Here is a 24,744-nt window from a genome sequence, read left to right as displayed (position 1 = left end):
ACTAGCATGTCATTTTTTTCTCAGCTAGTAGCATCTGTTGTGAGCAGAATTATTTTCCTGCAAGACCTAAATGTGGCCAGAGAGCTCAGAGAATGAGCAGACAGCAGAACCTGGATGTGATAAACAGGTTATCTAATCAATGTACTGGAGCTCTGTGGCTCAAATTAGCACCTTATCTTCCCATAAGGGCATGAATACAAGTTAAGTTTGAAGCAGATGGGTGGGATGGAGACCTATGTGCTAGTGCCCTAAAGGACAAGTAATTGCCTAACAAAGTTGCTCCTCCCTGAAAATAATCAATTGTGGAAAAAAATGACATCCCACCCAGAAAGATATTGCAAATGAGTAAACATCACTTCTGTGTTCAGTTGTATCAAAGGCTCCAGGACGATGTTATGAAATCAAATTTTCCTGACCATTGCCAAAAGATCAAAGAAATAAAAGCAGACTCTCTGCTGTTCTCAGATCTAAAGTTATACGACTCATGAAATTAAATGTCTAGGTGTCACCACACTTCTTTTAGCATCATCATCTAAATTGTCTTCCACACCAGCAAAGGAACGTGCAAGAGCATTGAGAAACTTTCAATGAAGGGTCACAGCAACTTAATTCTGAAATATTTTTGAGACACCAGTACCGTGATGCTATTTTTGACTTGCTGGTCTAGCATTATCTACTGACAGATTTTTGTGAGAGGAGCTGTTCCCTGTATCGCAGTAGATATAAGCAAGATGTCTCTACTGTCACAGTCTTTTTTCTGAGGCACTATGCTAAGAATGTAGTACAGCTGAGCCTGTAATGTACAGTTGGCCTTCAACTCTGAATCTTTCCCAAGAGGTAGAGTTAATACAACTTTTTTTTTGGTCATGATGTCATGCAAATGCCATACAAAATTCAAAGAGACTCCATAGGCAAAATGCAGCCATTTCCCTCCTGTTTCTGTGCAAGCAGGGGAAAGAGATTGAAGCTGTTATGTGGTGTGTGTTCTGCTAGTGGGCTGCAGGCTTGAGACACAGTGATGTATCATTGCTGAGAAAGATTGTTCCTTTTCGGCGCTGGGATTTTTCTTAGGGAAGAGAGTTCATGGATTAAAATAGCCCTTTGAGTTCTGTTGCAAATTAAATGGGAAAGATGTAGTTTGCTAAGCACAGGTAAATTGTAGCAGGCTGTCCTAACTCAGACTGCCTTTTGATCTTAGTGCAACTCTCTAACCCAAAGTCAAACAAGTCAGTGTTTTTCAATATATGAACTCCTAACTTCTGCAGTGGAGACATGCATCTTAGTTTAGCAACTTTAGCAAGATATTTGCTTTGTTCTTACCTTTTGTAAGTCCCTTAAAAGTAGCTCTGTGCCTCTCCCCAGGGGTCTGCAGGCAACAGATTGGAAGCCACTATGCAAATCTAACCTGAAGGTGAATGAAAGCTGGGTCACAGGAGGCGGGACCTTATCTGAAAGGAAACAGGGCAAGTTCCTGGGAAGCTGGAGATGCAGACAGCATTACTGTTGCAATGCACAAGCTCTTGTGACTCCCACCTGAGTCTAAAGATTTGCAATACTATCACAGTCTGCTGCCTCTGTCACTGGTAGCCTAACTCTTTATATCAATGATGAAATTTTTATTCATCTTCATAAAAGTCTTTTTTTTTTTACATAAAAAAGACTAAAACCAAAAGAGACCACCTTACTGATGCCTGCAGAGCCTCAGACAGTGGCTCCAAGATAGATGAACTGTCCCAGTTCATTTCCATCATATATCTTACCAGAGACCGTAGGAAGAATAGCTCACAAATGGATGGAGGAATCATAGGTTGTCCTATACAGGCTAGTTGACACAGTCCTAACTTACAGAAAGCTCATAGTTAGAAGAAACAGGGTAGCCCTTCCTACAGCTTCAGAACTTCAAACTGTATATTTAATTCAGAGTCAATCAAGGCAGATGTTAAAAGGTATGTACAGGGCCCCCTCTTACCTTTGGACCTTTACTCACAAGGTAGACCAAACAGATGCAGTTTACACTACGTGTCCATTGACACCCTTCCAGTTTGTTATTCAACTCATTCTTAACTGGCCTCACAAAGACAGCTCTTCTTCCCCACTACTTTCTTCATATTGAATCCAACCTAGCCATGGAGGAAAGTGGCCTTCCTTTTCCCTAAATTTACAGTGTTCTGAGGTCATTGAGATAGTGCTTTTGCTAAATTATCATCTTTGAGGTTTTCATTCACTTAATGCTAATTGCTGTACTAAGCTGTTTTAGCCTGATTTGCTACTGGAATTGATTTACTCCGTATTACACCAGACTGTGACTTTCAAGAACACCACTCTGGAATTAAGTGCCTCTGTTAGTGTATTGGTTGATGAGAAGTACAGAGCACTCTTTTGACCTCCAATCCAATAGCCACATCTTTAGGCTTTTTAGAAAGTCAACCTACTAATTTATGTCCCTCTGGAATGCATTGGCCTTTGCTTTCTTAGCAAAGGCCTTTAAGAATTCTAAAAGTTTAAGAGTTTGAAGAGTAGTTTAAAGACAGTTTAAATTTGAACTTAAGAAAGAATTTCAATTTAAGAGAGTTTAAGAGGAGCTTTAAAGAATAAAATTTAAAGAGTTTAAGAACTTTTTAGCTTGCTTGGATAAGGGATTGGACTAGATGAGCTTTAAGGTCCTTTCCAACCTAAATCTTTCTATGATTCTGAGTCTCATGAGAAAGTTTTCTGTAGCATCGTAAAAACCACAGTTCACTCACTGCTGAAATGAGAGAGTCTGACTCCTCCCCTCCCCCCACCTTTTAAAGAATTTTTCCCCATCTCATGACAAAATTGTGACAATTGGAGTAAAGATACAGTCTGAAATGAAATGAGTAGAAAGTTATATTTTTAAGGGAGATTGATTCAATACCATTGGCAGAAAAGCTGGAGAGTCAGGTAATTCATATTGATTGAGCCAAACTGCCGCACACTTTCATTAAGAATATTACATTAAAAATCGGAGGCGTACATTTTGATTTTGCAGCAGATTCTTTGAGGATGTGAGACAGATGCCTAGCAACTTCTGGACTCATCACCCTTTCATTAAGTGTTGCATGTAACAGTTTTTCTCCACTACTTTGAATTTAAAAGCTTCACTGACTCATGAAAAGAAGTCACAGGCATATTTAACAATCGTTCTATATTGTTAGCATAAATAATATCCTCATTTTACTTCCTTTACCCATCAGCAACAGAGTCTAAAAGAACCAAATCTGGCTCCCTTGTTATTTCTTTGCACCACACTGTAAATGAGACTGTAGAATAGACAGTGGTAAGCCTCTTTGCCCTGAAGAGCTCAGTCTGGAAGAAGTTGGGCTGAGATGAGCTAAGAAATACAGGACTTAGCAGTTGGATTTTTTCCAGGAGTAGAGTTTAACAGTAATTTTTTCTGCTAGAAATGTAAGTCACTATTGAAAATGAAACTTTGACCTCATGTCACTTAGTTTTGAAAATGGCATATTCGGGATATGCATCACAACAGCTTATGTCTTTTGGTAAGTGGTATTTGTTACAAGATCAGACATTCTTCTTCCTACATAGCAGATTTCCTAGGAGTTTAGACTGGGTTTTAATGCCTTTCTAGCCTACTGTTCAAAACACATGCAAAACCACTTAGCTTTGTGGTGGCACTTCTCTGTGGCTTTGCCTCAGGATAACTTGCTAATGGCAGCTTGTTTAACTCTAGGCCTTAAAATGCAATCATGCATTTCCCATCGGCTTCGTGGACATCCATGGAAAAATGCTTCTAAAAGACAGTCTTTGCATTAGCATCTCCTTACAAAAGCTACTTTGTTATCATACCCCTTTCTAGTTTCATCTCCTCTTCTATTTCAATATACTTAAGGATGTATTGTAAATTCAATTCTGTAGCATTTTCCAGAGTTTTTTGCATGAAATGGTGCAATGGGTAATTAAGTGATTACCTCTTCTGATAGATCAATTTAGATCAGTCTATTTCTCTCTTGTGGTATCATAAGTCCTATGACCCGTGTAAGTGAAATAGGTGAAATAGGTGTAAATCCCATGTGGTGCAGATGTGTGCCAGCTGGATCATATTAACAGGGTGGGGTAACACTGGAGATTAATTACATGGAGAAAGAGGAAACAAGAAGGGACACATAGATACCATCTGCAGAACTTCCTGGGAGGAGATTGCTAGTACGCATTTAGGTAAATGGCTGTAAACAGCTAGATATGAGCCTATGCTATCATCAGGGCTTGCTAGCCTGGTCAAAGCGCTCTGGCAGTTTTCAGAGTGGGGCTGCACAGGAGGTATGCTCTAAGTCATGGCATAAAACCGAGCCTTCTTTGGCACTCGATGGCTTCATCTCTCAGACTACACTAGTTGGCAGGGTGGCCTATGGGGCTGCATCTGGTCCGTGGAATAGCAAGCGGGGAGACAGGCTATAGGTCTGTGCTGTGAGTGCAGGAGGTGGTGGTGCTAGAGGAGAGAAATGTGTGAATCTCACGCTCAGCCCGTGAGACTTGACAAACATGGAGTAATACAGAGATTGAGGCCTTGTTTAAATTGCATCTTAATCTGGGGTGTGATTTAAAACCAAGATGCTTAAACTTGTGCCAGTACCTATGTGGGCACTCGTTTCAATTTAATTTGATTAAATATTTAAAGCATAATGAAAAAGGCACTCTTCATATGGGGGTAAAAAAAGGATCTAAGTTATTTTCCCTGTGGACAAAGCTTCCTTTCCAAGTTTTCAGTTCTTATAAGTCACTTACTCTACAGTGAACATTCTTTGCATTTCATACCTGATCTGTAACGAGGAAAGAAAACTAGAAGCATATAAAATTGAGCAAAACTGTATGTTAAAATACTTGCCAAACCCTACTAGACTCATACAAATAATATTAGTGAGGTCATGTGACCAGCTGGGCCCGTGTCTTCGTCCCAGCCATTATTTACCTGGGGTAGAAGCAGAACCTAGTGTGAAGTCAGGAAAATCAACTGAATTTTAACAGCTAAATTAGGGTTTGCAAAATCTCAGACTTCTTATCCAAGTTAATGAGTCCTGCTCTAGTGTGGTCCTCCTGTGATTGACCTACCCATTGTGGCAGGCCATCTCTTCCCTTACCCCAAAGTGCTGTTGTCTTCAGAAGATGCCTCTGCATCTCGTCCTCCTGCAACACTGTTTTCAGGAGCAGATAAGAGTCCTGCTCTGGCATCTCCTATTGTATCCTTTGAATGTAAACAATGGGAGAGAGAAGTGGCCAATACACAGAAGTAGGTGGATCTTTTTCTGGCTCTGGGATGAGAAGAAAGAAGCCAAGGAAGGATGAAGGGGGTAGGTGAGGGTCCATGCACTGCGGTCCCTTTCAGTTTGGCATGAGTCAGATTCTAATCATAATATCCTCTTTGCTCCCTGCGTGAAGTGTTTAGGCAGGTTTGGGCTCTGGACTAGATGCAGCTTTTGCTCAGCATAAGAGACTTTTCAGCTAGGCAGGCTTTGAGCCCCGGATACCATATGAGACTGGATCTTGTAGGCTATATTTTGTCATATTTGAAGTGCAACTTGTCTCTCATATCTGTCTAACGATGTGTGTTTTCTTCTGCCCCGGGAGCAGTGGAGTGAAGTGCAGCAGATGATAAACGGTACCCCTGTCTATATGTACCAGGACTGCAGTGTGCTTTCTGAGGGTGATACTGATCACTGGCTTCGCACCAACTGGATCTATCGGGGCGAGGCAGCCTCCCGCATTTATGTGGAGCTAAAGTTCACTGTGAGGGACTGCAAGAGCTTCAGAGGTGAAGTGGTCACCTGCAAAGAGACCTTCAATCTCTACTACATGGAATCTGAGCAAGATGTCGGGATCCAGTTCCGACGACCACTGTTTATCAAGGTCTGTAGTGCTGGGGGTGAACACTAGTTCATATCTTTCAGCTTAAACTAGGAATGTCTTGTTGGCCAGGAGGGATCAAGAGAACCAGAGTCGGGGGGGGTGGGAAGGAAATGGATAGTGAGCGTTGTGCTTACAATAAGCTCTGTTGCCAGTGCCTCACCGTTATGCTCAGAGCAGTCTTTGCCACAGGAGGCAATAGTTTTCAAATGAGATCAGACCTCTGTTCCACTTAACCACTTGTTTAACTTGACACAATTTATGTAAGGATTCTAAAGGGTTATAACAACGCTAGATTGTTACACCATATTTTATAGATAGAAAGCCGAGACCAAAGGAATTTGACTTGCCTTAGGTATTAGAGCAAAATTAGACCAAGAGAAGAACAGAATCCAATTCAGTTCTCTGGGCTCCTGATCATTTGCTGTGATTGTTATGAGATACAGGGTGTTATCTCTAAAACTAGAGCTGATAGCTTGTTATAATGAAATTCTCCCTTGTGTAAAAGTATTTAGCTCCCCTATATTTTACTTGCTGTACTGGCTGCCCTGATGTAGTGGCCTCTTGCCACAGAAACATTTGCATTCCAGAATAGAGAACCTTAGCTTTTCTGTAGATGAATTTCTAGAACTGAGTTTTGTCCTAAAAGAAGCCACAGACCTAAATTGTTTGACTGTCATTTCCTCTGTAGTTTAAAAGACATGTTACGAAAACAAAGAACTGTAAAGGCTAACACAGGGAGAGCAAGATTCTTGTATCTGACTCCCCTCCCTCCCCAGTGCTGCACCACCTCCCCTGCAGCTGGGGCCTACCGCATGAATTTGTGTGATACTTCCACAACTCCTAAACCTGCTCTGTGATCCCACTGCCAGATGCAGCTGCTGAGCAAGTCCTTCAATCTGCCATCCAGCTACAGGGGAGCAGGTGGTGTCATGTAATGGGGAGGGGCCTACAGTGGAGAGGATCGGTTAGCAGGCTGTCTGAGAAGGAAGGCCTCCCCACCTACAGCCCAACTCTTCCATATAACATGATGCCATGGAGGCATTACCCTCTCGCCCCAGCATATGAAGCATATCTCACTCATTTGCATTCTTTGTTTGCTGAGGCAGTGGGAATGTAAGAGCTTGGAAGCATTTTTCATGTAGTATCTGTAGTGTTGAATGTGTTGAACGCTGCATGACAACTGCCTTGGAGCAGAAGACCTGACCTGCATCAAGCGCAGCCTGGAAACAGTTGGCTGCAATTTCCTGGTCAACTCAACACAACTCTGATGGCTGTTGGGATTTTACTGTATACAATTTGCAAACAAAGAAGAAAAATGTAACAGAAGAGAGATGTGCTGCTGATTTGTACATTTCTGCTGGGGCAGTTCCTAAAGACCTCTGAGATCAGAAACCCAGAATATGGAATACTGTGTAAGACCAAAGAATGAGTGCAAAGCAGTTGAAAGGAGATGGTGAAACATATGGAAGCAAGAGAGGAAGGGGACCCAGTTTGATATATTAACACTTTTCCTTCCAAGTGCAAAGAAAGACAGCATGCAGTGCATTGACATTAGAAGTAGTTGACCATGCAGCCTCTAAAGGGCCTTAGTGTAAAAGAAGTTTGAAAGGCATAGCTATCTCAGAGCTGGGGCTGCCTGCTCACATGTTGAAATTATTGTCTTTTTCTCTTCTGCTTAGCTGAACACCGTGGCAGCAGATCGAAGTTTCACAAGCAGAGACATTGAATCGGGTGCCATGCAGCTGAACACAGAAGTGTGCCCCATTGGGAAGCTGTCTCGACGGGGCTTCTACTTGGCTTTCCAGAACTCCGGGGCCTGTGTGGCAATGGTGTCTGTCCGAGTGTATTACAAGACCTGCCCGGAGGCAGTGCGGGGCCTCGCCCATTTTCCAGAGACGCTGGCGGGTTCAGAGGGGCTCACAGAGGTGCCTGGTACCTGCGTGGAGTTTGCAGCTGAAGAAATGGGATCTCCCCCCAGGATGCACTGCAGCACCGATGGGGAGTGGCTGGTACCAATGGGTCGATGCCTTTGTGCTGTGGGGTTTGAGGAAGTCAACGGGAGCTGTGTAGGTGAGTGTGCAGATGGACACTGGCTATAGGCCATGAGAGAGGTTCTAGGGAGCCAGAGATCAGAGCATCTGTGAGCATTCTCTGTGCTTGCCAGACATTTCTTATACTTTTTCCCCTCCTTTAGACGCTCTTTCTCAACTGTGATTTTTCTCCTCCTGAGTCAGGTGTAAGACCTGCACACACCTCTCCACTCCCTCTTGGGCTTCATCCAGGAGCCTTCAGCTCTGGAGCTAGTTTCTGCGAGTCGTTAACTGTGTGATTGACACTGACTCACTCAACAATTGGTTCCCAACCCTTAAATGGCAGCCTTGTTCTCTCAGGGCAGACAGGTCAGATGCACAGAACAGTGTATTTGTCCTATGACTAGAAAGCTGAGAGCTGGGCAGGGGCAAGGGCAAAGCTTCTCCACTGTGCCCTCTTCTGCTTGGACCGGGGATGGTTCTTCTGCCATGGGAAACTATGTAAAGCACATTGCACAATCCCATCTGTGCCTGGCTCATTTCTGAGGAAGAACAATGAGCAGGCTTAGGAGTCACCATGCTACTGGAGCCAGAGGGTGAGCCAGGGTTGTTGGAGCAAGCAGTACAGGGTTCTCCTTTTGCCACAGAGGGGAGAGGATCCAGCTACTTAGGGCAACTTGGTGGGTATGTCAGGGGAGAGGGTGTGCATGGTGTTATTTGGAATATGTATTACTGCAGAAAGGGAGCTAAAAGGACGGCATATCTCTGTTCTTGTTGTCAGAGCCATATGGCACAAGGCTGGGGCAGTTCTGAATATGGAAAAATGAATCCATACATGGCTCGTAGGGTCAGTGGGGGGGGCTGTCTCTCTGCTTTGTCCTGTCTTTGCTCTGGTACAAGGATCTGGTGTCTCTGTCAGTCCCCTCTGCTTGCTCCTTTTGCTTGGAGAGCTGGCAAAAGTTGAAGCACAAGATCCTTGGCCTTCTCCAGCAATCCCCTTTCCTTCCATAGCTCAGCCAGTTTTTCCACTTAGGCGCTGCAGAGCTATCCCCGCCCTTCTGCGAGTACTCCCCTGGGAAGGGGCAGGGAAGCTGTCATGCCTGGGCAGGCCCTGACTGCTATCACAGGACAGGTTCATTCTGCATCTGTGCTTTTCTCCCATTCCGCCCAAGTAGAGTTGCAGCCGGAAGTGTTTTTTGTAGGATCAGTAAGGAATGGGGAGGTCTCCTGGGAGAGTAAGGGAACAGGGGAGAACCCAGGAGGGGTAGGGAGGCAACCTCATGCCCAGAGCAGTGTCCTCCTGGAGGATCAGAGAAGGAGAAGGTGAATGTAGGTTGCCTGTTGGAGGTTGTCTTGGGACCCTCTCGCTCTAGGGGAAAGCCCAGGCATTGTGCAAAGGACTGGGAACAATCTTGGGCAGGATAAAGGCTGAGATCAGGGCTTCTACTTTTGTCTTTGGATGATGGTGGGCTTCCCCTTGAAACATGAACAAGGGGAGAGGGCACAGACCTTCCAGCAGAGTCTTTTCATTCAGATTTTTGCACTGAGCAGCAACAGAAAAAAAGGAAAGCTGAGCTATGACCCTTGTCCCATAAGAGACAGAAGAGTCTGACCTCTGTTCCAGGACAGAAAGTGGTGGAAAGCCAGAGGTTCCAGTTCTGAACAAGTTTGCTCAACCTCTGGGTGAATTTCCAAGCACATAAACCTCTCCTGGGTTTATGGGTTTAATAGCTCAGCTGTCCCGTAATCACAAAAAACTGTTCCTGGCCACAGGGTTAAATCTCAGCTTCTCAAAGTACTGCAGACTTTGTTGCTGATAAACCCAGCTCTCTGTGATTAGCTTCCTCAAGTTAAATAATTTACTGTGAAGAGAGAGTGGCTGTGCCCCCTGCCTGCCTTCTGTTTTTTTGATGGGCTCTGCCAGTGGGTGAGCAGGTTGCTCATGCTGAACTCCCCGTTAGCTCAGCTCTGGTGTCTGAAGGCTGCCCAGTGCTTGCTGGTGGTCTCCAGACGAACACCTGTAGGAACAGGGAATGAAGGGAGGGCCCCGGCTATCCTCTTTGCCCTCTGGTGCCTGCAGAAAGAAGTGCTGAACAGGCTGCTTTTTCCAGGCCTGTTTTTCCCATCTTGCTGCCTGGGGAGAGGAGGTAGGCCTGGGGCAGGTCTCCAAGGGCTGGGGAAACCAAGTGCCTGTGGCGAGAGAGGGGCTCAGCTGCCGCTGAGACTGCTGACTTCTGCATCTTTGCAGCCTGGGTGAGCTCCTCGGCTCGCTCACACCTGGGTGAGCCGAAGGCGCAGGCTGCTTTCCCTTCTGCCTAATGAGCCCAAGAAGGCCTCGCTGAACTGAAAGGAACTGCAGGGTAGGGCGGAGCAGGATGGGAAGGAAACCGGGCTCTCCGGCCTGCCGCCCCCCCCGCGGGAGCGCGTCGCCCTCGGGCTGCCGCCCAGGAGCCGCCGGGGGCTGGCGGCGCCCCGCTCCGCGCTCAGGTGCGCTCGCGCCCGCCGCGGCCCCGCGCGCGGGAGCCCGCCCCGGGCGGAGCCGCCGCCTCGCCGGCGCGGTGCGGCCCCCTGCCGGCGGCTGCGGGCACGGCGGCGGCCGGTGCGTGGGAGCCGAGGCGCCGGGCGTCCCGTGCGGTAAGGCGGCGGGCCGGGAGAGCTGCCCCGGCGGCGGCGGCGGCGGCGCCCACACGGGGCTCGCCCTGGGGAGCCGCGGCGCCGGCACGGAGGATCGGTCCGGGGGTGCCGGGGCTGCTCCCTCTGCAGCCCTGGGGGGCTCCTCCGGGCTCCGGGGCTCGGCCATGCCCCCTGCTCCTCTGGCCTAGGTGGGCTTGCGCTTGTATGGCTCAGCTGCCTGTTCAGCCCCCTGAAGCTGAGACCTGACTCCTGGGTGATCTCGTTGCCCGGTGGGAACAGCCCCGCATTGTTCTGTCCCTCCAGCATACCCAGGCTGGAGGCTGGCTGTCCACAACCAAAACTGTACCTGCAGCATGATAGTACAGACGTGTGCAATGACTCCAGCCTACACCCCAGCCCCATTTAGTTTACTTTAGTTTACCCTAGATATAGCCTAAGGTGACATAAGCCTGTCAGGCTGGCTGGTGTGTTCTGTTACCTCCTAGGTTTATCCCTCACCCAGAGACCCCCCATGCAATTCCCTGCACTGCCTGTCACTACTAGGGTTACTGTATTCCTCTGAGTTAGCTATCCCACTTGAAGGATCTCACCACCACTGGTGAGTGAAACAACAGTGGCTGATTTTTCTCTGTGCAACAGATGTGGACTGAGGGCCTGGAATGGCATTGGTATTCAGGCCGAGTGGAACAGAGGGAAGCTCTGGAGGATATCTTGGGGTAGGAGCTAAGTGTTCTTGGAAAGGTCCCTAGACCCAAACTACCATGCCAAGTTTGGCTTAGCTGGATAATAAGCAGGTGCGTAGGTTGCCCCATATTCACGGCAGGCAGTATTGTCCAGGGAACGCCAGAGTATCTCTGTTATATTTGTCAGTGGCTCTGCTATTGATTTGTTTTTCATGTTGTCGCTGTTTAAGCTCTCCCAGTCCAGACTGATCCAGTGTCAGGAAATTTGAAATTTTATACTGGAGCAATGGTAGGATGTCACAGCATCTTGACTCCAGCATGTAGAAGTAATTCTACTAGAGACCAAAGTAATTTTTCTTTTTCCTGCCTATTTCTGAAGGAGGTGATTTGATCTTAAATAGAATATAAATGATTCCAGCTCTTTGGGCTGGTGACTCCTTTGGTGGTGGAAATGTGTGGAGGAAAGGGAAAGAATGAAGACTGTCACTTCTGGGCTTCAGCTGGTTGATATGTATCAGCCCCACACCCACCAAGCAACCTCTCAGTGTTGATTGCCCATCTGCTTGCCACTTTTTGTGATTTTTTTTTTTGCGATTATTTCTTCTTTCTGTGCTCTTCAGGGTTCAAATCCTTTTGGCCTATGTGTACTGTCTTAGTATCCCCAGATGGTTGTGTGATGGCATTAATATGTAACCAGTAGGCCAGTCAGCATCATCCAGTGTTAATGGCACAGTCTGTCTGCCATGCCAGGGCAAGAGAAGGGACTGATAAGAATAAGGTGAAACCACTTATCTGCTGACAATCTAGAGAGAGGTCTCCATGTACGGTGAGGATAATGTCTCTTCCTGAAACTGATGGAAAGGAGTCTGGTTTGGCCTTTGCTAATGGAAATGTTTTTAGGTCACTCAGTTGTTCCTCTTTGTCATAGAGTAGGAATAGCTGGATTTTTTAAAATCTTCTGGATAAAAGATGATTTTCTATACTATGCACCACCATAGTAAGCCATTTCTGTCTGGCTTGTGAGCAGATGGATTTGGGATGGTGTCCATTGGGATCTGCTAAGGAATTACCCAGAATATTGTTGCTGTTGTAGTGCAGTGTGAAAAGGTTCATTCCTTATATGCTGAAGTTAAATGCAAGGCTGCAGCCTGTGCAGAATATCAGTGTATCCAACCTTCTACCGTCTGGTTAGTGATAGGTTGTTTGTTTTTGTTTAAGAACATTTGATAGATTCATTTAGTTACCCTTCACAGGTTGATAAAACATTAAATTCACATGATACTACAACTTGCCTCGCTCATTCCTTCCTTGCCACACTCCCACAGAGGTGGAGCATTACCCTTAAGAGAACTGAAGAGAGAGGCAAACAGACCAGAGCTTCTGTAGCTCAAGGTAGTAATACTGCAGTAGAGACTGAGCATCAGATGTTATAGCTAGAGAAGGATGTGGCTGTGTACTTTTACAGGAAGCACGTGGCGTGTGTTTTCTGCAGTCTGTACCGGCTCCATAGGCAGCTGCATTCAGTGCTGTTAGGCAAACTGATGCTTACCTGGACATTCCCCAGGGCCATGCTAGGTGATGCTCTGGTACAACACTGGAAAAATCAGGAAATCAGCTGCTATATAGTCCCTAGGCTACTGCATATGATGTCAGTATGCAGAGGATTCTCAGGAGTACAAGAAAAGATTGAAGGGGCAAATTGAAGAATAGTCTGGATTTATGTTGTAAGGGCTCTCTCTAGGGCTGACCAGCTTCTGTTTTCATATAGCATTCTTGAGAAATGAGATCCCTGATCTGCAGTCTACAGATCCTACCATAAGGCTGATCCTACCTTGAGTTTGCATCTCCTGTCTATCTGCTCTGAGCAGGAGGCTGGTCTAGATGACCTCCAAGAGTCCCTTCCAACCTCAATATTTCTGTGATCTAAGAGAATGGAAAAAGAGAGCAAGAAAATAAAGGAAAGCTTAAGAAGTTGAACAAAACTGGCAGATTGTTTCTTGTTATCTTAAGTGGGTTCATCTGTCTCTCCACAGCTTGCCAGCGAGGATTCTACCGTCACTCCCTGGAGACTAAACGCTGCCTAAAGTGCCCCCCAAACAGCTCATCCAGTGAGTCAGGGGCTACATCTTGTTCCTGCAACACAGGCTTCTTCCGTGCACCTTCAGAGGGCCAGAACATTGCTTGCACCCGTGAGTCAAGGTTATAAAGAAATAGTAAGAAAATGGGAGAAAATGAAGTGTTGGGAAATAGAGATGAGAGATCAGGGAGGGAGAGCTTGGGAGGACAGTGGGCATGATTTGAAACGCATCAGCAGAAGGGAAACTGCCTCAGTACTTTGGGTATTAACAGCTGGATCTAATACTTTCTTCTGTGCTTCTTGTAGGCCCCCCCTCAGCTCCCCGTAATGTCAGCTTCTCCCTCATTGGCACCCAGCTCAGTCTATGGTGGCAGCCACCCAGTGACCATGGTGGGCGAAAGGACCTGACTTATACAGTCTTCTGTCAGCGCTGTCTTTTCCTGGTATGTGAGCCCTGTGAGGCTGGTGTGGTCTTCTCCCCCAGTGCTTCTGGTCTCACTAAACCTACTGTGGACGTGGACGGCCTAGAAGCTTACACCAACTACACGTTTGCTGTGGAAGCCCACAACGGTGTCTCAGGAATGGGCCCTGCTCCGCAGAGGACATCTCCAGCTGTCTGGGTTGCAGTTGGACATGCAGGTTAGCAAACACAGAGAGAAGTCCTTCCTGTGCATCAGGAAAAGAGGAATCTGTGAGTTTTTTAAGCTTTCTCCATCTTCTCCTTCTGACTTCCACATGTGTCAGCGTGGTATGATCAGGACTCTAAGGTACCTCTGCCCCTGGCGTTTAAAGTCCACCAGTCATTTCCCTTGCCAGTCAAAACAGCAGTAATCATTACTCTCCAAGAGCCATGAATCCGCCAAGGACTTCGCAAAGACGAGGAGGACAAAGCCCTCCCTGTGATACACTGGTGTAGTCCAACTGGCTTGTTACCTGTGTGACAGGAGGAACAGGGCCTGTGGCAAGAAATATTTCTTGTGACTCAGATGTTGTAAAAAATCAAACCAAGGACAATAGAAATCCTAATGCAGCTGAAAAGAAAAGCTTTTTAAGCAGACAGAAATTAGGATATTAAAAAAATATGAGTTCTTCCTGACACATTTGTGTATAGGTTAGCTTGAAGTTGGCTGATCTGGCTGTCCTGTGAAAACTTTCCATTGTGCTGTGAAACATGACTATGGAAAAGTGACTTGTCAGTGCTCAGCAGGCCTTGGTGCTTTACCCAATTTTGATTTAGTGACAACATAAGACTTTTTCTGCCTTCGCTTTCTGACCCTAAGCAGAGGCAGCACAACTCAGAGCTAGGAAAGCAGAGCTACTCATCATGATGGGTCACCCCATCACTTCCTAGTGATTATGAAAAATAAGGAGAGAACCAGGCTTGACTCTTCAGTCCCTGCAGACCATTAAAAATTACCTTTTTATTCATGAACAGGGTGCATTTGCAGTCAATTGAGAGATTTTGAATGTGGAACCTCATAGTCAGCGCCTTTCTGAAATGGAATTGCATTCACAGATCACATAGGACAATTGCGCTACTGCTGTTTTAGGAGATGAAACTCTTTACAGCTTGATTTGACACTGAACACTTTCAATACGGTGTTATGTTAAATATAATTCCTTGGAATCCTGATTTTGTTTTGGAGGCCAAAGAGAGTTATGCTTCTACTATTGGAGTATTCATGCAAAACAGTTATTCACAACTGGAGGCACCGTTTCCCTTTCACCATAGCGAAGAAAGACAGTGGAGTAGACAGTCAGCAGTGGCAGTAAGAGTCAGTTCCAGCTGCATGATATGACCAGAGTAGAAAGGATAAAGCCTCAGGTGAAGAGAAGGCCTAGTTTGCATTACATTTGTATTTCCTTCTGATATTCTCTGTTCTCTCCCCTGCAGCTCCAGTGACAGTATCCCAGTTTATCCTGACACAGAGAGATGACAGTAGTCTGTCTGTTTCTTGGCTCGCCCCACGGCAGCGCAGCCGGACCTCAGTGGAGTATGAGGTCATGTTCTTTGAGAAGGTGAGACCTGCCTTATCTGTTCTTCCGCCTTTCACCTAAAGGAGTGAAAGAATCCTGTTTGTTCCATGTGTGTCTGTTACTTGACCCTGTTTGATTCCTGCAGGGAGAGGAAGCACGTTACACAGTGAAGCACCTTCTTGAGCCAAATGTCACTCTGACAGACCTGCAGCCTGACACAGCCTATCTTCTCCGTGTGAGATCCATCACGCCCCTTGGGCCTGGGCCATACTCCCAGGAGCAAGAGTTCCGCACCCTTCCACCAGGTGAGGTACAAACACTGGTATCTCATTCGTGAGAAACTCATTACCCCATTGGATTGTATACACACATGGTACATGGATCTCTTTTGGTATGCTACTAGCTGTAAGGCAAAGAAACCACACTCCTGAGCTCCTTATCACCTGGGCCAAGCCTCTTGCTTTGTAAAAATGCAGAACAGGGAGACATTTAGCCTGTTACCTTGCTGTCATACAAAATACCCTCCCATTCGGAGCTGATTGGTCTTCAGGTTTGTGTACTGCACTGTTAAATTACATACTGTCATCTTTTTATCTAGTTCTCCTGAATGATTTTTTGATTCTGGCTAGTAGTGTTTCTGTGTGTGAGTGTTAGCAAAATGATTTGTATATGCATCCTTTTTGCATGGAAGTTACTAATGAAAAGAAGGGGCGACCTCAAAGAACTTCCTTACCAATTTTTTTCCAGCTTTATCATTTCCACTTAATGTAACCAAGCCCCTGAATGTAATTCTGGTGATGACTCTGCCTAAATGATGGTATGTACTGCTGAAAGAAGTAGTTCTCCCCCAAAGTACAAAGTGTAGAAGGCCAAGCCATTGAGGCCACAAGGAAGACCTCTCTCCTCTTTCAAAACCAGCTCATACAGGCCCCACATCCACCCTCCCCTTTCCCAGGGTTACTGTGGAACTATTCTTTTAAATCTCTTCTCCAGAGATTTCCCCATTATTAAAAGTCTTCTGCAGTGGAGTTTCCTCTCTCTTCGTTCCACGAATTCACAGATCCTGCTGTTGCCCCTATGGATGTTCCTAGTAACTATAGAAATATGTTCACTGGAATGATGTCTATGAAGGCTAGTTTTATTGTAGGCATAATTTCACATAACTAAATAGTTATGTTATCTGGGTAAAAGATAATAAGGATTCGTCTTACTGTGATTGGAATGTCATTTAAAGATTGGGTTTTTTTGACACCAGAAATTTTTGATAAGATATTTTTGAAGTCACAGTGCCTGTAATGTTGACATAAATGATATTTAACAGTAGAATAATGTTCCACAAACATGCTGTGGAAAATGTGTAAATTAACATGTAACGTAGATGGGTTTGATTATAAGAGGACACGTTAGAAGATTCTTTGCAGCTTTCCCTAAAGTGATGGTTTTTTAAATAAATTGTAAGCATCTCATCCAACTAAGACAAAGGTATTTTGAATGTGAAAGGGATAAAAAACACTTGCAAGCAAAGTTTCTTTTGGTAGGAGTGCTTCTTATAGAAGCATATTATGTAGAAGCATTATTATATAGAAGCATTATTTAGTTGTAACGGCCTAGGAATATTAGTGGAACAAATTTGTAGGGAGAGGCAATTTTTTTTTATCTGAAGTTGAGAATTTAGGTCCCTTACTTTCCTGCAGAGGAACTACGCACCTAAAAACTCATCCATTGTTTCTAGTTGGTTTAATAAAAGATATTACCTCACCTTCCAAACCTTACCTCTTTGATTTTAACAAAAAGGAATGTTAGCTCTGCCTCTTGATTTCTGCTTAACTAAGCTGGTGATTTTTCATGATTTTAGTGGGATGAGTCAGCATCAAATTGAGCAAGGATAACAAGAGTTGATCAATGATGCTGACCATTGGACTGGATGTTAGGAAAGACTTCCGGACACATTGTCATGCAGTTGTTCCTTGCTTTAAACCATTTCTTTTATGAGTTTTCTTTCTTCTGGATATTTCCCTAAATGTCTTCAGGGAAAATATTTAAAAATGTAGAGCACATTAGATAAGGATAAAAAACTTGTCTATATTTTAAAAATATTTTTAAAGTTTCTTTAAAGTTATGAGAAATAAAGTGTTAAGAACACACACTTCACCAACTGAGGTTATTTAGCATTTATTCTGATAAATTCAAATATACAGTATGGAAATTAATGGCTTTAGCTTGAGAATATAAATGGAAGAAGACAACCTGAGTTACCTGAACACTATCCAATCACAAAATGAAACAATGTCAGGCTTAGTTTTGACAAAATAGGATCATGACATCATTAGACTGTAAGTTCGTAAGTCAGTACCTGCTAAGCAGCCAGTGGTTTCTGTCAAATTAATTAGTCAGTGGACTAAATCCAGACTTTGGTAAGTGAGGGAAGGGGAAACTGGAATGTATTACATTAAACAAGAAATAAGGCAAGTTAGACTGCTTGGGAAACTCATGTTTTATTTATGCTATAGTCTAAATCAGCTACTGAACAGGAAGAAGGATCTGATCTGAAGGAGTAATTGGAGAGGAATGGGAGGGAAGAAACAGCAGTTCTTGGTTTTTGAAAGTGTCACAGATTTATGTGGGAACAGACCTCTGGTGTTCTCTAGTCCAACCCAAGTGGGGCTTATTTGAAAGCTAAATCGGATATAAATTATTCAAGCAGAAGATTAGCATCATAGATAAAAGTCAACTACACACCCACCTCAAAATGCATGATGCACACGAATAACAATGCCACAGGACTCAAATCTTGTTGCTCTGCTGCCTGGAGGACCAATGGCCATAGCTTGTCTAATACCATTGTCTGGAAGAAGCTGGCGGCTACATTCCAGCAAAATAGTTCTTGGTCTTTTGCATGATATGGCCTATCTCTTTGTCTCTGCAGACACGGGCGCTCTGTCTGGTGGAGTCATAGTTTCCATTATTTTTGGAGTTCTGCTATTTATGGGGCTGCTTATGGGACTTCTCATGTTCCGGCGAAAGTAAGTGCTAATCTTTGGAGTTGAAAAAAGTGCAGGTGTAGAGGTAGGAAAAGTTGAGCTATGGGAGCTTGAGAAGAAGTTAGGAACAGAGGACCTGATTTATCACTGGGAAATATGATGGGTAGAGGTTAGAGGAGAAAAAGGAAGACCAGCGTGCTGCAGCAAGATGGCATGAGTCTCGGTCAACAACTTTGATTAGCAGGATTGGAGGGGCTGCTGTCTGTAAGATGATAGTTGCTGCTGAGGACAGAGGAAAATATGGCGATTTCTCATTTTATAATCCAGCACCATCATACCATTATCATCGCAGATTAATCAAAAATATTGTTACGATACAATCATTTATATAGCTGCTGATCAGTTAAGCAGGCAATATGTGTATTTAGTCATATCAAACCATTTTCTATATACTGATACTTTAGCAGTTCTCTGTCCAGATATGAAATTCTTCTACATCCTTTCTAAATGTCTACAAGGCTGCTATTGTTTTAAGATCAGATATTATATTGAAAGTGTGCAGAAAACATTAAATGAGTAGAACTTCATCTGTAATTCAGCAAGCACAGCAATGAACAAAACAAACTGCATGGAGACAAAGCTCCGTCTTAACTGAATTGAAGCCAAATTGAAATTATTTTGCCAGCTCTACCCTATCAAGTAGGTGCAGCGCCTGGTTCCACTTTGCTCTGCGCTACTGAGAGCTCTGATCCTGACCGACTAGGGCAGACACGCTGAAAGTTTTGCTTTTCTCTTTGTTGTTTCATGACTATTCCATGACTGTTTCATGACTCCCAGGCAGGCTCGTCGGAGACAGTCACGGCCAGATTACAGTACTTCAGGCTTTGATCGAGGTGAGTTCCAAAGGGGCTGTGCTGCTTGACAGGGACAGTGGAACCAAACTGAAGCCTGGAGTGGGTTAGAAGGAATGAAAAGAAATAGGAGTTTCAAACAAGACACTAGCTTGGATTTTCTGATGTGATTTGTGTCTCTCCATAACATGTTTGGTAGATTTGTCCACTATTCTTGTAGCAAATGTATGGATTCAGGTCTGCTTCTGTAGCCTTGTCCCACAAAGCTTGTCCAGAAAATTGTCAGGTTAGTTTGCTCTTTTGTTTCCTTTTGCCATAGAGAAGGTCTGGCTGAAGCCCTATGTGGACCTGCAACCATATGATGACCCAAGCAGAGGGGTGCTGGAATTCACTAAGGAATTGGATGTCTCTTGTGTCACCATGGAGAATGTAATTGGAGAGGGTGAGTTCCTTGTCCCTCTCCCCATCTTTCAGCTCCCCCACTGTCTGGCTTCCAATTCTGGGATTCCTCTGTGACCTTGTGTCTCTGGTTGTCCACAGGGGAGTTTGGGGAAGTCTATCGTGGGTCCCTACGGCTTCCGGGGAAAGAACGCATTGTGGTTGCCATCAAGACCCTGAAGTCAACGTATTCAGACTCCCAGTGGTGGAACTTTCTGCGTGAGGCAACAATTATGGGGCAGTTCAATCACCCAAACATTGTGCATCTGGAAGGGGTTGTCACCAAAAGTAAGGGTTCATAGGAGAGAGTTCTGGAATAAAAGCAGAAGGTAGCACGTTACTAGAGCCTTTCCTAGAAAGGGTGCTGTCAAGGAGGCTGTGCTGGGAGAAGACAGGTAGTGGAGAACGAGGAAGGAAGGAGACGTATAGATTTCCAACAGAGTCATGAGGCTCTGTTAGGAGAGATTTTCTTGGTTTGGTGAGTGGATGAGGAGATGAGGTAATTTAAGGGATGGTTTAAGGTCATGTGTGTGACAGAGAGGGAGGAGTACAAAATCATTTGGGGAGGTGTAAGGAGAGGGCAGCCAGCTATGCTACTGGAGTGGGGATATTGCCTGGGGCTGGATGCGGTTCTCTGTTTTGGGGGATTGTGGAGAGTGCTGAAAGGAAAGAGCAGCAGAAGTGCAAAAAGGATGATGTCTTCTTGTCTTCCCCAAGGGAGGCCAATGATGATCATCACTGAGTATATGGAGAATGGAGCGCTGGATACCTTCCTCCGGGTGAGAGACCCCAATCTGTAATAGGCCTGTGTGCTGATGGAACTTGCACTTGACCTGGGTTTAGATCCCTAGGAGAAGACTAGAAATAACATTCTGACCTCCACTTAATTTCTGCTCACTAGCAGTTGCATTTCCAGTCTCAGCAGTTGAAGCTTGATGCCGTCCTATTTGCTCAGTGTCCAGAGTGCTGTCTTTGGTAGTTGAAGTGCAGGTGTCTAAAGATGACTCCCCTAGTGAGAACCTGTGGGGTCCTTTAGCTTGCAGCATTGCCTTTCTGCTTGTTCACCAGTGTCTTCTTTGGCAAGCTGATAAGGCCAGTAACCAGAAATCGGCAGATTGATGTCACTTGACCAGAATCTTCTCTCATTTCCTCTTCCATGCAGGAGAATGAGGAAAAATTCAGCCCTGTGCAGCTTGTAAGCATGCTGCAGGGAATAGCCTCTGGCATGACCTACCTTTCAGAACACAACTATGTGCACCGGGATCTGGCTGCTCGCAACATCCTCGTAACACGCAGCCTTCAGTGCAAGGTGTCTGACTTTGGCCTCTCCCGAATATTAGAGAATGATGCAGAGGGAACCTATGAAACCAAGGTAATGCAAAAACAATCTCTGGAGAGATAAGGTCTCAGTCTTGTAAGTGAAATTGCAGTCTCAAGGGGAACACTGGGATTCTGCCAGATAAGAATGACAGAATTTCTTCACAATAAGGAACACCAGGCCAGGGAAGGATTTGGATGGAAAATCTTTGAGGAAAACCCATAGCAAAACTGCAACTCACTCTGTGGATAATTCAGAAGGTGGTGCTTTTCTGTCTGGAATGCATGTTGACTTTGTTTGCTAGGAAAATGAGTGGCATAGGGAAGGCAGTTTTTGAGATGAAAAGCAAAACCAGGGGTCTGAGGTTTTGGACCAAGTTAACTAGATCTGATTTTGAAGATAGTCTTGCTGTGAGGAGGGATTTGGACTAGAGACATCTACAGGTTTCTTTCACAGAATCACAGAATGGTTGAGGTTGGAAGGGACCTCTGGAGATCATCTGGTCCAACCTTCCTGCTCAAGCAGGGTCACCTAGAGCGCATTGCAGAGGATTGTGTCCAGTCAGGTTTTGAATATCTCTAAGAATGGGGACTCCACAACCTCTCTGGGCGACCTGTTCCAGTGCTCTGTCACCCTCACAGTCAAGAAGTTTTTCCACATGTTCAGACGGAACTTTCTGTGTTTCTGTTTGTGTCCGTTGCCTCTTGTCCTGTCACTGGGCACCACTGAGAAGAGTCTGGCCCCATCCTCTTGACACCCTCCCTTCAGATATTTATACACATTGATCAGATGCCCCCCTCAGTCCAGGTCCAGCTCTCTCAGCCTTTCTTCAGAGGAGAGATGCTCCAGTTGCTTAATCATCCTAGTAGCCCTTTGCTGGACTAAATCCAGTAAATCCATCTGTCTCTCTTGTACTGGGGAGCCCAGAACTGGACACAGTACTGCAGGTGTGGCCTCCCCAGGGCTGAGTAGAGGGGGAGGATCACCTCCCTCAACCTGCTGGCGATGCTCTGCCTAATGCACCCCAGGAGACCATTGGCCTTCTTGGCCACCAGGGCACATTGCTGGCTCATGGTCGACTTGTTGTCCACCAGCACACCCAGCTCCTTCTCTGCAGAGCTGCTTTCCAGCAGGTCAGCCCCTCAGCCTGTCCTGGTGCATTAGAGGGGTTATTCCTCCCTAGGTGCAGGACCCTGCACTTGCCTTTGTGGAATTGCATGAGGTTCCTCTCCGCCCAGCTCTCCAACCCCTCCAGGTCCCTCTGAATGGCAGCGCAGCCCTCTGGTGTGTCAGCCACTCCTCCCAGTTTTGTATCCCCAGCCAGCCTGCTGAGGGTGCACTCTGTCCCTTCGTCCAGGTCACTGATGAATACGTTGAACAGCATTGAACCCATTATTGACCCCTGGAATACACCGCTAGTTGCTGGCCTCCAACTAGACTCTGTGTCACTGATCACAATCCTCTGAGCTCTGTCATTCAGCCAGTTTTCAATCCACCTCTGTGTTTGCTCATCTAGCCTGCGCTTCCTGAGCTTGCCTATGAGGATGTTCTGGGAGACAGTGTCAAAAGCCTTGCTGAAGCCAAGGTAGACAACATCCACTGCTCTCCCCTCATCTACCCAGCCAGTCATTCCATCACAGAAGGCTATCAGGTGGGCTAAGCATGCTTTCGCCTTTGTGAATCCATGCTGACTGCTCCTCATCACCTTCATGTGCTTGGAAATAGTATCCAGGATGAATTGCTCCATCATCTTTCCAGGGATTCTGGTGAGGCTGACCGGCCTCTAGTTCCCTGGGTTGAGCTTTCAACCAAAGCTCATGTGATTCTAATATCTGTTGTTATTTGAAGGAGGATTGTGATTGGTGGTAGGCTCTTATTCCTACAGCAGTGGTGTTGTGCAGCATTCGACTGAACAGAGGGCTTAAACTCATTTACTTTCCAAGACTGTTTCTGTCCTGTTTAGAATCACAGAATGGTTGAGGTTGGAAGGGACCTCTGGAGATCATCTAGTCCAACCTCCCTGCTCAAGCAGGGTCCTCAGGAGCATATTTCCCAGGATCACATCCAGACGGGTTTTGAATATCTCCAGCAAAGGGGACTCCACTACCTCTCTGGGCAACCTGTTCCAATGCTCTGTCACCCTCACAGTGAAGAAGTTTTTTCTCAGGTTTAGATGGAACTTCCTGTGGTTCAGTAGGTTCTCTAGAGATGATTACATATCACTTTGAGTGATATGGGCCCAGTCTGTGAAACACTTTGCAAGCTCCTTGTATGAAAATGCTGGAGAAGCACAGCTCAGTGATAAGTGCTGGGTATGTCTGTGCTCTTTCACAGGGTGGTAAGATACCCATCCGATGGACAGCCCCGGAGGCCATCGCCCATCGGATTTTCACCTCAGCCAGTGATGTCTGGAGCTTTGGAATTGTCATGTGGGAGGTGCTGTCTTTTGGTGACAAGCCATATGGGGACATGACCAATCAAGAGGTAATAGACATTGAGCTGAAGTGCTGATTTAGGGAGGAAAAAAAAGCATGTAGGCCCAACTTTTGTAGACCTCCCTCTGCCTGAAGTCTTGCCTTCCTTCTGAACATAAAACTATTCTGTCTCCCTCTCTGATAAAAATCAGTGCAGTCAAGCTGAAGGTGATAAGTTTTTTGGCCCCTGAACCTAAGTTCAGGCTTCAACAGCAATAAGCCAAATTAAAGGCTGGTTAAACCAGCCTTTGGGCCTGGAGATGTTCTCTGCTGGTTTCTTTCTCGCCTCTTCCCTTGTGCTCTGAAGTATTATCTCTAGCCTCATACTCCTCCCAGGTATGTTCAGCACATCTGTGAAGTTAGGACATGCTGTTGAAATTACTTCCCAGACCCTGCTTCCCCTTTTCTCACTGGGCCTGTGACAGGATCTTTTGGTCCTCACTTCTCATGAACAGATGCCTGAATGGCAAAAAAATAAACTAATAAAAGGACTGAAACCATCTGTATCTGCCGCTTCACTTTTTGACATCCCCTAAGTGTCCTGATCCTTTGCTGTGCTGCCCAATATCTTACCTTATACACATAACATCTGCTTCAGCCTGCTTCCTCACTGCGAACTGTGCAAAGTGCTAGCTGCCTGCTCCTAGCCCTTGAAGTCTCTGGTTCCTCCTTCATATTTGCTCCTCTTGGACACTGTTCTCTCTGTCCTCTGTACAGGTGATGAAAAGTTTAGAGGATGGGTACCGGCTTCCCCCACCTGTGGACTGTCCATCTATCCTCTATGAGCTCATGAAGAGCTGCTGGTCACATAATCGGTCAAGGAGGCCTCGTTTTCAGGAGATACAGGCACAGCTGCAACACTTCATTTCTAGTCCCCAGCTCCTCCGGCCTATTGCAGATTTTGATCCCAGGTAACCAGACTGTTATTGGAGGGGGAGAGGTTAACTGAGAGGTTTTATCTCCCTGCATGGAGATGCTCCACTGCATGGAGAGATAATGCTGGCAATGCAAGCTGGCAAGAGGCACCCTGAATGCTCTATGTGAAGAAGGTACTAGTAATTTCTCTCCCATGGTGACACAGGGCACAGCCATTGCCCTGGGCAGTCTGATCTCACTGTGCAGAGAGCAGATGAGTGGGCCTAGCCCTGACAGAGGCTGTTTGCCCTCTAGCTATTGTCTCATAGTACTAGCCAGTTAAGGTAGCTGCCTGGCTAATGAGCATTTTCTCTGTCTCCAGGGTAACGCTTCGGCTCCCCAGCTGCAGTGGGTCAGATGGCATCCCCTATAGATCCATTCCCGAGTGGCTGGAGTCCATTCGCATGAAGCGCTACATCTCCAACTTCCGCACAGCTGGCCTTGACACCATGGAGTCCATCCTGGAGCTCACTGCTGAGTAAG

General features: G+C 45.7%; 1 protein-coding gene across 2 annotated transcripts in view; it reads left to right on the top strand.

Annotated features, from left to right (window-relative positions):
* The window catches only part of EPHA1 (EPH receptor A1), a 40,671-nt gene that overhangs the window by 10,380 nt on the left and 5,547 nt on the right, over positions 1-24,744 (top strand). For both annotated transcript variants that reach the window (XM_009685143.2, XM_068956595.1), the window contains 15 exons: positions 5,608-5,883; positions 7,563-7,953; positions 13,264-13,419; positions 13,614-13,946; positions 15,202-15,326; positions 15,430-15,589; positions 18,211-18,307; positions 19,103-19,158; positions 19,436-19,558; positions 19,657-19,842; positions 20,272-20,333; positions 20,717-20,926; positions 23,207-23,356; positions 24,064-24,257; positions 24,584-24,739. In XM_009685143.2, coding sequence (XP_009683438.1) covers positions 5,608-5,883; positions 7,563-7,953; positions 13,264-13,419; positions 13,614-13,946; positions 15,202-15,326; positions 15,430-15,589; positions 18,211-18,307; positions 19,103-19,158; positions 19,436-19,558; positions 19,657-19,842; positions 20,272-20,333; positions 20,717-20,926; positions 23,207-23,356; positions 24,064-24,257; positions 24,584-24,739 — 2,675 coding nt within the window. The remainder of the gene's footprint in view (positions 1-5,607; positions 5,884-7,562; positions 7,954-13,263; positions 13,420-13,613; positions 13,947-15,201; positions 15,327-15,429; positions 15,590-18,210; positions 18,308-19,102; positions 19,159-19,435; positions 19,559-19,656; positions 19,843-20,271; positions 20,334-20,716; positions 20,927-23,206; positions 23,357-24,063; positions 24,258-24,583; positions 24,740-24,744) is intronic.

This window comes from Struthio camelus, chromosome 1, assembly GCF_040807025.1.
Source record: "Struthio camelus isolate bStrCam1 chromosome 1, bStrCam1.hap1, whole genome shotgun sequence".
Taxonomy (NCBI): domain Eukaryota; kingdom Metazoa; phylum Chordata; class Aves; order Struthioniformes; family Struthionidae; genus Struthio; species Struthio camelus.
Note: the sequence above shows the minus strand (reverse complement) of the source record. Positions and strands in the feature narration are given on the sequence as shown.